Raw genomic sequence first — 12,267 nt, forward strand, 5'->3', positions numbered from 1 at the left:
CTCTAACTCAGTGTTCACATACTTGCCCAGCATGCATTGCATCTCCACCCCCCACTGAAATAACAAAATAATCCAGAGGAAAACAACACTTGAGTATGAACTCGGACATACAACTTTATATAGGTCAAAAACTCCATATATTCCAAATTACAGGGCTCTTGTTATTTAATTGGGGATACTCGCAAAGACCGGTAAGGCAGTTTTTCTTGAAAAAAACTTTTTAAATGTCTTCATTATTTCGGTGTGCCAGTGATCCTTAAGGGAATCAACAGTAATTTGGGGTGGACTTGTCAAGTGTTGCTCAGAGAATCCATTAGTCACCACTGACTAATTCCTGGAGTCTTAAAAGGTGGTTGGGTAGAACTAAATTGAGAATCAGCAGTCTGTTAGTTTTCAATATAAACCTTAGATACTCCTAACATTTTAAAAATTAACAGTCCTGCTAGATATTGTTTGAACCTTGACAAGAAACGTCTTAACTTCTCCTCATGAAGTCAAGACAAAGAGGAACCTGTCTTTTGGGTGCTAACTTTTTTTTTATGTATCTAATTAATGTACAGATCAACATACTCACATCCAACCTCTTAGAGGAATCAGAGTGAGGGGGCAGGGGAGAGAGCCTCCTTCCCCAACGCTCCTGCATCCTAGCCTCCGCCTCCCCTTCCTGCTAACCTGAGGTGCACAGCCCCTTCCTAGCTTTAGTACCAGGAAGTTATTCCCAGGACGGAGCCTCCTGCTTAGGGTGAGTTTTGGCTCCTGAAGAGAGCCTGCTTTTCCTTCCTGACACGTCTCGTTAAACCCCATTTCTTCCCTGCTTCTGGTGACACAATTTTGTTGTTCTTGTTGCTAAATATATATATATATATATATATATATATATATATATATATATATATATTCTTTATGCCAGTATCTATAGTTGCATTGTTTGTGAAAGCTTTGGGAGAGAATTCTTATCTCACCCCTAACTGCATGCCTGCTGTCGGAACAGCCCAGAGCTGTGTGCTAGCAGGAGCTCTGTCAATCTCTGAGTGATTGGCCTCCTTATGAAGTATCACAAGGAAAGCGACCACACTTATTTTACTTAACTGCTAGTAGCAACCAGTGGCAGTACGTGTAATTTTTCTCTGTATTCATTTTTATTGAGGTTTCCTGTATGCGTGTAATGTGCTTTGCTCAAATCTAAACCTCGCCCCCTTCCTTCTAACTTTGTCCCTAACCCCCACCCCACCCCCCAACATAGATATTTAGTAAAAGGATCATCTATATCACAAGAACACTGCCTTGCAAGATCACTCAGTGTAGTAAAGTGCTTGATACACAAGTGTGAGGACCTGAGTTTGATTCCCAGCACCCATGTAAAAGCCACATGCACACTTGTAATCCTGTCACTGAGTAGGAGGAGCCAGGAGATCCCTGGAGCCCATTCGCTAGCTAGCTCCTGCTGAGATGGCCAACAGGATCTGCTTACCGATTCAAACACATTGCTAGTCCAAAGTTCCAGAACCTTTTAATCTTCCTCCAGAAAGTCAACATGGTCAAATTGTAATTAATGATACCCTCCTCCTGGTAACAAACTCTATATTGGTTACTTTTCTGTTGTTGTGGTAAAAACACCATGACCAAGGCTACAGAAGGAGTTTGGCCTTACGGATGCATAGTGTTAGGAGTCCATGATGGCAGTGGAGCTTTGCAGCAGGCGAAAGATGTGGCAACCACAGCAGCAAACTGATAGCTCACATTGGAACAGGCTGAAGCAGAGAAAGCCAATTGGAAATGTCATGAGTCTTTAAACTTTTTTCTTTAATTGAACTAATTTTTTATTATATTCTACACCATTTATATTTTTATACCAATCATAAAAATGGTGGACAAGTTATTAAATGAACATAAGTAGATAAAGTCTTATTTGTTTGTTTTGTTTTTAGTAGAGCTTTAAAATCTTGGCTCTTACTGTGGTACAAACCCCAAATAAGAACAATTTTTAGACATTGGAGTTCATTGTAATAAGGCTATACTTCAGTGTTCCTCACATCACCAAAGGATTTTACCTCTATAGTAGATAAGCTAAGAGTTGACAGTTCTGCTGCTCCAAGGAATGAGTTGTAGGCACAATTATTTGGGTACAGATTTCTTGTTATGGTCAAAGCTATTTGACTTGAGTGATTGTCATCATTCTTAGCCCACAGGGAACAGGTGACATTCATTTAAGAAATGGTGTGTGTATTAAGATGGTCTATTCATGAAGTCATTCATCAACTGTTTCAATGAACAGTGGTTCTGCTTGGAGGGTGGTACAGATGTTAGGTGAGGGTAAGATTCTGGTACATGGGCTGTGATGATTTTGAAAAGCATTCTTCTCAGAAAAAAGAATACCTTATAAGGTCCTTGTCTTCAAAATTGGTACAATAATTATCAATATCAAGCAAAACATTCAGTCTCACTCTTTGTTGTTCTCTTACAAGCCACCTCCCAAATTAATCGTCTATGTTTCTTTTGGCTGTGTAAATAATTTTGAAATATGTAAGCTGTTCTGAAAACCATAGTATAATGTTAAAACATCAAATAAACAATCCTACTAATAGAGAGGCTGAGTTAGGAGAAGCATGATTTCAAGACCATTATGACGTACACAGCAAGACACTGTCACTTACAAACAAGCAGAAAGTGTATATGGATAGTACAGTATTGGACCTATTTCTCCAATTACCAAATTAGAGAGACCACTGGATGACAGCCAACAAATTTCTAATTTCTCACATTTTTGAATTTCAATTGGTTAGGATAATATTAATTTTCATATTAGGATATATTAAGGAAAAGTGATTATTACTTTCTGTTATTTTTGTTGTTAGAGGTAGAATTATGTTTGTGTGGGTTTGTTGAAAGATTAATTTCTTGCTTTTTCTAGGGTGTAGTTTCATTCCTTGTGTTGGTGTTTTCCATCTATTATCCTTTGTAGGGCTGGATTTGTGGAAAGATATTGTGTAAGTTTGGTTTTGTCATGGAATATCTTGTTTTCTCTGTCTATGGTAATTGAGAGTTTTGCTGGGTATAGTAGCCTAGGCTGGCATTTGTGTTCTCTTAGGGTCTGTATGACATCTGCCCAGGATCTTCTGGCTTTCATAGTCTCTGGTAAGAAATCTGGTGTAATTCTGACAGGCCTGCCTTTATATGTTACTTGACCTTTTCCCTTACTGCTTTTAAAATTCTTTCTTTGTTTAGTGCATTTGGTGTTTTGATTATTATGTGATGGGAGGAATTTCTTTTGTGGTCCAGTCTATTTGGAGTTCTGAAGGCTTCTTGTATTTTCATGGGCATCTCTTTCTTTAGGTTAGGGAAGTGTTCTTCTATAATTTTGTTGAAGATATTTATTGGCCGTTTCAGTTGGGAATCTTCACTCTCTTCTATACCTATTATCCTTAGGTTTGGTCTTCTCATTGTGTCCTGGATTTCCTGGATGTTTTGGGTTAGGAGCTTCTTGCTCTGTGCATTTTCTTTGATTGTTGTGTCAATGTTTTCTATGCTATCTTCTGTACCTGAGATTTTCTCTTCTATCTCTTGTATTCTGTTGGTGATGCTTGCATCTATGACTCTTGATCTCTTTCCTAGGTTTTCTGGCTCCAGGGTTGTCTCCCTTTGTGATTTCTTTATTGTTTCTATTTCCATTTTTAGATCCTGGGTGGTTTTGTTCATTTCCTTCACCTGTTTGATTGTGTTTCCTGTAATTCTTTAAGGGATTTTTGTGTTTCTTCTTTTTAATGGTTTCTAGCTGTTTACCTGTGTTCTCCTTTATTTCTTTTAAGGGACTTATTTATGTCCTTCTTAAAGTCCTCCATCATCATCATGAGAAGTGACTTTAGATTCATATCTTGCTTTTCTGGTGTGATGGTGTATCCCATACTTGCTATGGTGGGAGAATTGGGTTCTGATAATGCCAAATTACCTTGTTTTCTGTTGCTTATGTTCTTACGCTTGCCTCCCGCCATCTGGTTATCTCTAGTGCTACATGCCCTGGCTATATCAGACTGGAGCTTGTCCTTCTTGTGATCCTGGTTATGTCAGAACTCCTCACAGTCAAGCTGTCTCTGTAATCCTGTGATTCTAGGATCCTGTGTTAGAGATCCTGGGAGTCAAGCTGCCTCTGGGACCCTGAGGTCCTGGTGTGACCAAGTTGCTGTGGTCCTGTGGTCCTGTGATCCTGTAATCCTGTGATGCTCTGATCCTGGACGTGTTAGAGCACCTGGGAGTGGAGCTTCTTCTGGGTGTTGTGGGACTGGCTGCAGAGTTTGCGCCCAAGGTCTGCTAAGGGCACCAGCCCAGACAGACCAGAAGGAACTTGTACAAGTGGTCTGGCAGAGGTCTTGCGTGCCTGAGTCCCTCTGGTCCCGATTATTCCTGGTGTTGGGGCAGATGTTGAGTCTTTAAACTTTTAAAGCCCACCTCCAATAAGCCCATACCTACTTAATAAGCATCCCTCAGCAGCACCACCAAACTGTAATCAAAGAAATACATGAGACTGTGAATCTGATTTTTTTAATTTTGAAATTTCAGATTTTTCATTGAAACCACCATACTCCTTTGTGTGCCTCAGTTTATTCCCTGCATGTGGCGGCAAGCAATAATATCTGTTTTATGGGATTGTTCTGAATATTAAATTTGTTTCCATAAGTAAAGTGTTAAAAACCATCCTATGATATATGGGATCAATAAACATCGATAATGTAATGTTGTGATAATAGTGGTTTGATCAATAATGTAAAGAAGATATAGTTGAGTGGAAGAGTGCCTGTTCAGCAAACACATAGCCTGGGGTTTGAACTCTAACACTGCAGTAATAGCAATAGTAATAATAATAATAATACAATCATTTGCAATTGGATCATTCCAGTTGATTAAATGGTTTATCATTACTTCCTCAAAAATGTTAGGAATAAATAACTCCATCTCTTAAAAATATTTTTGTTACTTAAGATTTTCATATTAAGTAATTTTTCAAAAATAAGGCTTATTAAGAAATACAGAAGCTGGGTGTGATGCATATCATTAGTCCCAGCGTTCTAGAGACAGAGACAGGTGGATTCTGGGAGTTCAAGGCCAGCCTGGTCTACGCAGAGTTCTACAGCAGCCAGGATCCATAGTAAGATCCTCTCTCAGCAGGAGGAGAAGGAGAAAGCAATGTAAATTGATCCCTTGCAAGTCTATATTTACTTTGAAGCTTATTTCCATGGAGATAATGAGTACATTTTTTTCTCCCAAGTTCATGACAAGTACATTTTTGAGGAGATTTACATGTTGGGGAGTTTTGAAGGGGTTGGGGAGGTTGGGTTTTGGTGGGTTTTTTTTTTTTTTTGGTTTTATAATTTAGGTTTGTAATATTAATACTATTCTCCATATTTGAATACCTCTCATGTATTTTCTGGAGGAAAAGAATAGTAAGATATTACTTGTCATTTTAAAATCATTGGAAACTACTAAGAATGGAAGATTTTCCTCCTTGAAGGACTTTCCTGCGCTTTAAGAGCTCACAGAGTTAATGACATTTCTGTATGTCTTTTGTTTCTATGTGGTGAATTCAGAAGTGTAGTATTCAACTCTCAGTCATAAAGAATCCTTTCTAGGTCTCAATAATAAGTTAGGGGGCTGGAGAGGTGGCTCAGCAGTTAAGAGCACTGGCTGCTCTTCCAGAGGACCTGTGTTCAATTCCGAGCACCCACATGGCAGCTCAGAACTGTCTGTAACTCCAGCTGCGGCGCTTCTGACACCCTCTCACAGACCCTCACATGGGCAAAAATAAGAGTAAGTTAGAAGTACAGAGAAAACAAAGCAAAACCTTTCATCACATTCCACACAAAACTGAAAACTTAACAGGAGTCTGGACTCTGGGCTGCAGGGAAGCTTGACACCATCACAGTCATAATCGGTGGTCAGTGGCGAATTTTGTCCTTTCTGACCTTGGCTGCTCCTGCATAGAACTAGTAAAAATGCCGTCTGCAGTTCCCTAACTTTCGAAACTTCATTTTCTGTTTGGTTTTCGGCTCTTCTGACTTTAAAAGACAATTAACATTACCAACAAAGAATAAATGTGGAAATCACATTTAGAAGCAGTAGACAGGGTGTCTGCCCCCGTCACGCCTGTCTCAGTTGGCCACTCTGGTGATAGGCTAGAGCAGGAAAGAGCAGCTCTTCTGAGTGACTTATCCAGCTTTTAGTCTAAGTCCAGGAAGCCTCTGGCCTTAGGAATTAGGTCGATGCTCATAAACTTTTTCTCAACCCACCAGTCTGGGAAAAAAACAAAAAACAAAAAAAGTCCCACCGCCAGGTTGGTGGGATGAGTGGAAAAAAAAAAAAAAGGATCTCTTGGATTTTTGGTAGAAATAAATCTCTAGGATAATGGTAGAAACGAAAAATTGAAAATTAAAAAAAACAAAAACAAAAGAGGACTTTTAAAAATACAAAGTATTTAGCTTAGAAGGAGTGCAGAGTTGAATCAAAATCCCCCAGGAAATGTAAAAAACTAAATCATTTAATAGAAACAGAACCCGAGGAAAGGAACATAGTTCACGGAACATGTTCTGCCTTTCCACTGTTTGTCACGGTAGTCCGTAGCTGCAAAGGTGTTAGTTGCCAGTGTTGACCTTGCTACAGAGCGCATGCAGCGTGCTGACAGTGGCCTCTGTAGCTCCTCTGTTTAGCCTGACTTGTGTGTGGTGCGCAGGCATGTGCTGGTGATTCTCCAGAACTGTTCTCATTGGAGTCTTCTGCTTTCCAGATTTTCACCTGACGGAAGGTTGATCGTGTCATGTAGTGAGGATAAAACTATTAAAATTTGGGACACTACCAATAAGCAGTGCGTTAATAACTTCTCAGACTCTGTAGGGTAAGTCCGTTCCCCCTCTCTACCTTTGTATGGGTCTGCTCGCTAAGGAGGGGCTTCAGTATAAACAATTCAGACTTTAAAACGAACGTAAAGACATTGAAATGTCAAGCCATCATATTCTTTTTTTTTCCCCCAGATTTGCAAATTTTGTGGATTTTAACCCCAACGGCACATGCATCGCTTCAGCAGGTTCTGACCATGCTGTGAAAATCTGGGATATAAGAATGAACAAATTACTCCAGCACTACCAAGGTAACAGTTTCCCCGACCAAAAGAGGTTTCACTATCAAACGGCTACGATGGGAAAGGCCTGGGGTTTGGTTTATGTCCCTCTGTGGGGGTCATAGGCTGCCCTTGACCTGGCTAGAGAGCAGAGTAGTTGACTTGGGGCAACAGAAGAAACACCCAATAGAGAAATCTACAAGGGACGGAAAGGCGAGCCACGTTCCCAGAATCAGGTGCCTGTCCATAATTCTGTGACTCAGTCAATGTCCCTAAGCTTCTGGCATTCTGGCTAGACTCCACCCCCACAGCTACCTGACTATAGCCAGGTGTCCTCCTCCCCACAGTTACCTGGCAACAGCAAGATAGCCCAGCACACTATAAGAGGGGCTGCTTGGCCCCTCCTCGATTTCTTTAGCCCTCACCTTTCTCACTCTCTTGCCTTCCTTTTCTCTCTCCTTTTCCCCCCTCTCTCCACATGGTGGCCGGCTTCTCTCTTTCTACCTTCTCTCTTTCTCCCTGCCTTTCTACAATAAAGCTCTAAAACAGTACCAAAAAAAAAAAAAAAAAAAAAAAAAAGAAAAGAAAAGAAAGGTAGAAAGACTTTTTTATTTTTATTTTACATGTTAATGACAAGCAGAGAGAGCAAGTGTATTCAGTGTGACCATGTTGGGGGAGTGAGACAATAAAGGACCAGTTACCCCCACATCTGTCGTGGCATAGTGTGAAGGGTTTTCGGACCTTAAGTAGACGGAGAAATGCGGCAGGGTGCAAGGACGTGTGCACATTTAAGCAGCCCTGGCCAGGGTTTTCTTGTCATTGCCCTGGTTCTGGGTCTTGGGACAGACAGTCTTTTATTCTATCGCTGAGGGGCTGAATCTGCTTCCCACACTCAGGTCATTTCTGCGCCATTGTGGAGCCTACCTTCATGGTTATCTTCATCTGGGGGATTGGTCTGTCCTGACAGGTTTTGTTCTTCCAGGGATCTAAGGTGACTGTAGGTTTAGGACATGGATGTGTTCATGTGTGTGTGTTTAGCCATAGCTAAGGAGACAGACAGACACAATTAATCCTGTTTTCAGTTGCTTGTGGCTCAAATAAGGAGTAGACATTTTAGCAAAAGCAGCTCCTGAGTCCCCATTTCAGTTTTTCCTTGTGTTCGGGTATTGCTTAACCTCGTGGGAGTTAGTGTGTCTGCCAGTCTGGCCTTGGAGGTTTTCATAGCTCAGTAATAAACGAGTGCTTGAGAGGAGAACAAACTGTATGACTGGGGCATCTACGTGAAATAAGCCAGATGCTTACAGCAAAACGTTGAAATCCCAATATAAAGTAAAGCACTAGGATCCGAGGCCAAAATAAATCTAATTCCATCACTTCTCTGGGGAGTCTCTTCCCTGACGAGCTTTCTCAGTATGGATACTAAGAGCGGACTCTGGGAGGAGGGAGGCGGTGTCAGGCAGCCATGTGTAAGAACCATTTCTCTGGAATCCCTTGGCTTTAGTTGCTTTTGGAAAGGCTTACACAGTGACTTAATTTTGGTTGTTCACTTTGTATATAAAGAGGTCTTTGTATATAGCCTAGGCTAGCCCTAATCATGACCTTCCTGCTTTGCCATCCCAAGTGCTAGGGCTATAAGTATGTTCCACCATGCTTGTCATAACTTTATTTTGACTCTGAAGACATCCCCCATTGTCTATAAACAATTTTCTCTGAAGTCATAGCTGATTAATCACCTAGTAATTTGATCTTAACGGTCCCTAGTCACTGGAATGAGGGCTGTCCCCATTGGTCTGATCTGGTCCTGTTTCAGGTAGGAGAGGGGAGATGGCTTATGACCCGGAGCCAGGATCAAGGAGACTCCCTAAATGTCATCCTTCCTCTTTGGGGCCAAATTCAAGCGTAGGAAGTCCTTTGGGTGGAACACATTCTTAAGTTTTAGTCTATCTGACCTGTGGGTGATATCCTAGTCCCTTGAAATTGCTTTAGGCATTTTATTAGAAGCTATATTTATGCAAAATATTAGTGGACAACAAGCAAAGAATTTACAAGGAAAATTTAAATCACCACCAACAAGAGTAAATATTTAAAGAGATTCGGAATTCAAGAATAGGTACACGTTGGGGTCATTTTTGTTGAGTTTGATTCTAAGTGCTTTGGACAAGGATCAAAAGTGAGGGAACCAAAAGTCTTAGGCCACGCATATTTAGAATTTCGCAAGAAGCTGAAACTTTGAGGCTGGAGCCAAGGCTCAGTGGTTAGGAGCACTTGCTGGTGCTTCCGGAGGAGCTGGGGGGCGGGAGGAGGTCCCAGCACCCACATGGCACTCCCAGCTACGGCCCCTTACATACACACAAGTAACACCTCACACATACAATTTTAAAATAAATAAACAAATCATTTTATAAAAAAGGGAGTCGAACAACTGGCAAAATGGCCTCAGTAATTTCATTGCCTTCAGTATCATGATTGACAGCATTATGGTTATCAAGCCATCCTAATTCTCCTCTCAGAAATACATTTAAATTTGTTTCCATTGAAAGAATGGTATAGTTTATCAATAACAGGCTACTTTTATATACAAGTTTCATTTAATTTTGTCTTTTTTAGAAATAACTTCTTGAGATTATAATAAAATTACATTAATTCCCCCTTCCTTTGCCTGCGTCCAAGCCCAGACTTTCCCATGATATTTCCACCCCACTCTACCCCTCCTCTCTTTTAAATCCATGGCTTGTGTGTTTGTTCCTAACATCATGAACACAACCTGCTCAGTCTGTATAATGCCTCCTGTGCGTATACACCACATCCCCTCCACCTGTGCATATACAACATGTCCCCTCCACCTGTGCGTATACACCACGTCCCCTCCACCTGTGAGTATATACCACGTCCCCTCCACCTGTGAGTATATACCACGTCCCCTCCACCTGTGAGTATATACCACATCCCTTCCACCTAAGGCTCAGGGATCACCGCAGAAGAGGGAGTGGGAAGATGTTTGTCAGAGGATCAGGGAGTTTGCTGTAAGATTGTGTCTCCTGGGAACATCCCATGAATCTCACCAACATGGCAGCCTAAGCCTAAGCCTTGGCCTGAACAAGTACGAGTCCAATAGCCATGCTGACATAAAGACAGAAAGCTACACAAAGAACTGCAGGCAACTAAGGAGTTTGAGAGCAGGAGAAATAGTCTCCCCCAAGAAAGAGCACACCAACTGATTGTTTAATACCAATGGTCAGCCCTGAAAAATCCGTACACACAAATAATTTCACCTTTCAGGAATAAGCAAGTTTCCTAACTAAAGTAGATGGGCCTATTTGGAGATGTGCTCCTGAAGTGCCCAGTGTTGTGCTTTTAATTAGTAGGAAATTAGTAGGAATTACATCACTGCTTGATGGATATAATGTGAAGCATTCTAGTTAACTTTGCATAGAAATGACAGGTAAGATACGATTGTGAACTCGTGAATACAAGCCTGGGAAGAATTAATATCAGTAACCATTTAGAGGAGACAGAGGAGATGGCTCAGTGGATAAAGTGCTTGTCATGCAAACCTGAGGACCCGAGTTCAGATCCCCACAAGTCAGAAAAGCCACGTACAGCAACACACATAATTCCAAATCTGTGTGGGCAGAGATGGAGAACCCAGCCTCTTATTGGTCTCGCCAAAATGATAATCTCCACCGTTCAAAGCTGTCTTTCAAAAACTAATGTGGAGAGTAGTAAAGGAAGACTGGCCATATGACGTCACCCTCTGGCCTGCCACACTCACCTAGAGACCACACACACACACACACACACAGAGAGAGAGAGAGAGAGAGAGAGAGAGAGAGAGAGAGAGAGGGAGAGAGAGAGAGAGAGAGAGAGTTAGTTCAGCTTAATAGAGTATTTCCTTAAGATTGACATTCTAAGCCTGAGGGTGGTGGACACCTTTAGTCCCAGCAGTCAGGAGGCAGACAGATCTCTGTGAGTTCAAGGTCAGCCTCATCTACAAAGCCTGTTCCAGGACAGCCAGGACTATACAGAGTAACCCTGGCTCAACAAAACAAAACAAAAAGTCTAGGAAGCTTATGTATTCAAGGGCCATAAATAGATTTTACATACCAAGGAGCCCATAACCACTAGCACCACAGCTACTCATCTCATGACTACTTTTGAAGCAAAAATTTGAAATTCTTGATTTAGTAAGATAATAATAGATATTTAGGCAAAAAGTAAAATTTTAGATTGCTTACAAATTTAAGACCAAGTACCGATGACACAAATAGATTTGTCTTCTGATGTCGGTGTGTATCTAATATATCAAAAAAAAAAAAAAAAAAAAAAAAAAAAAAAAAAAAAAAAAGCTTGTTCAATCAAGCCAAACAGATTTCATTTAAAGGAGCAGGTATTGGTCACTTTGCATGTTTTTAACATAATCTACAGTTTTCACATAATATGTTGATGAAATTCTAACCTGTACCCTATCCATTTCCAGACACAGACACATACGGTACAAACTGTAATAGGATTGCTTCTAAATAGTAGTTTATAAAGCAATCACTTTGAGGGCCTTAACCATAACTCTTACTTGAGTTTTTAAGATGGTTTAAGTATTCAGCAGAAATCCCAGTGTTCTGAATGAAATCATCTTTGTCCTCTATTCCAATTCTTTTAAGCATTACTAAGAGCAGAACAATAGTTGTGTTCTATTTTGTTTTTAAGTCTCACTGCTTTCAATACAGTGGACTTGGTTCTTTCTTTCAACAGAACATTAATGTTTAACCTTAGTAAATCCTTTAGATAAATTCATATTTTGAAAAACCTTTTCCAATGCTCTTTGAAATTAGGTAATTGGATTGTTTTTAGTATTGATAATGAAACTGAGGGTTGTGTAACTCTACCACATTTCTAGTCCAAAGACTTACTTCTTAATAGAGTAAAATACCTATGTCTTTAATAGTTTTTTAATTGATATTCATAAATTCTTTTGTATTTCCTGGAATAGAATTCCATATATTAATTAAAATTTTAACTCTTAATCTTTTTTCAACAAAGATTCAAGAAGAAAGCAATCTTCATCTATTTCTCTGTACATTGGCAGTTTTAGTGTGTGGCCTTCTTTTTTTCTTTTAATAACATTTTGTTGATTCTTTGTGAGTTTCACATCATCCTCTCCCCGTCCC

At 40.3% G+C, this 12,267-nt stretch overlaps 1 protein-coding gene across 3 annotated transcripts in view; it reads left to right on the forward strand.

Annotated features, from left to right (window-relative positions):
* Poc1b (POC1 centriolar protein B) overlaps nucleotides 1–12,267 on the forward strand; it is a 90,993-nt gene that overhangs the window by 30,381 nt on the left and 48,345 nt on the right. For all 3 annotated transcript variants that reach the window (NR_153333.1, NM_027740.7, XM_011243502.1), the window contains 2 exons: nucleotides 6,773–6,880; nucleotides 7,017–7,132. Coding sequence is in view for 2 of the 3 variants with exons in the window: in NM_027740.7 (NP_082016.1) it covers nucleotides 6,773–6,880; nucleotides 7,017–7,132 (224 nt within the window). In the remaining variant the exon portion in view is untranslated. The remainder of the gene's footprint in view (nucleotides 1–6,772; nucleotides 6,881–7,016; nucleotides 7,133–12,267) is intronic.

The sequence above is a fragment of the Mus musculus genome, chromosome 10 (assembly GCF_000001635.26).
Source record: "Mus musculus strain C57BL/6J chromosome 10, GRCm38.p6 C57BL/6J".
Lineage (NCBI taxonomy): Eukaryota > Metazoa > Chordata > Mammalia > Rodentia > Muridae > Mus > Mus musculus.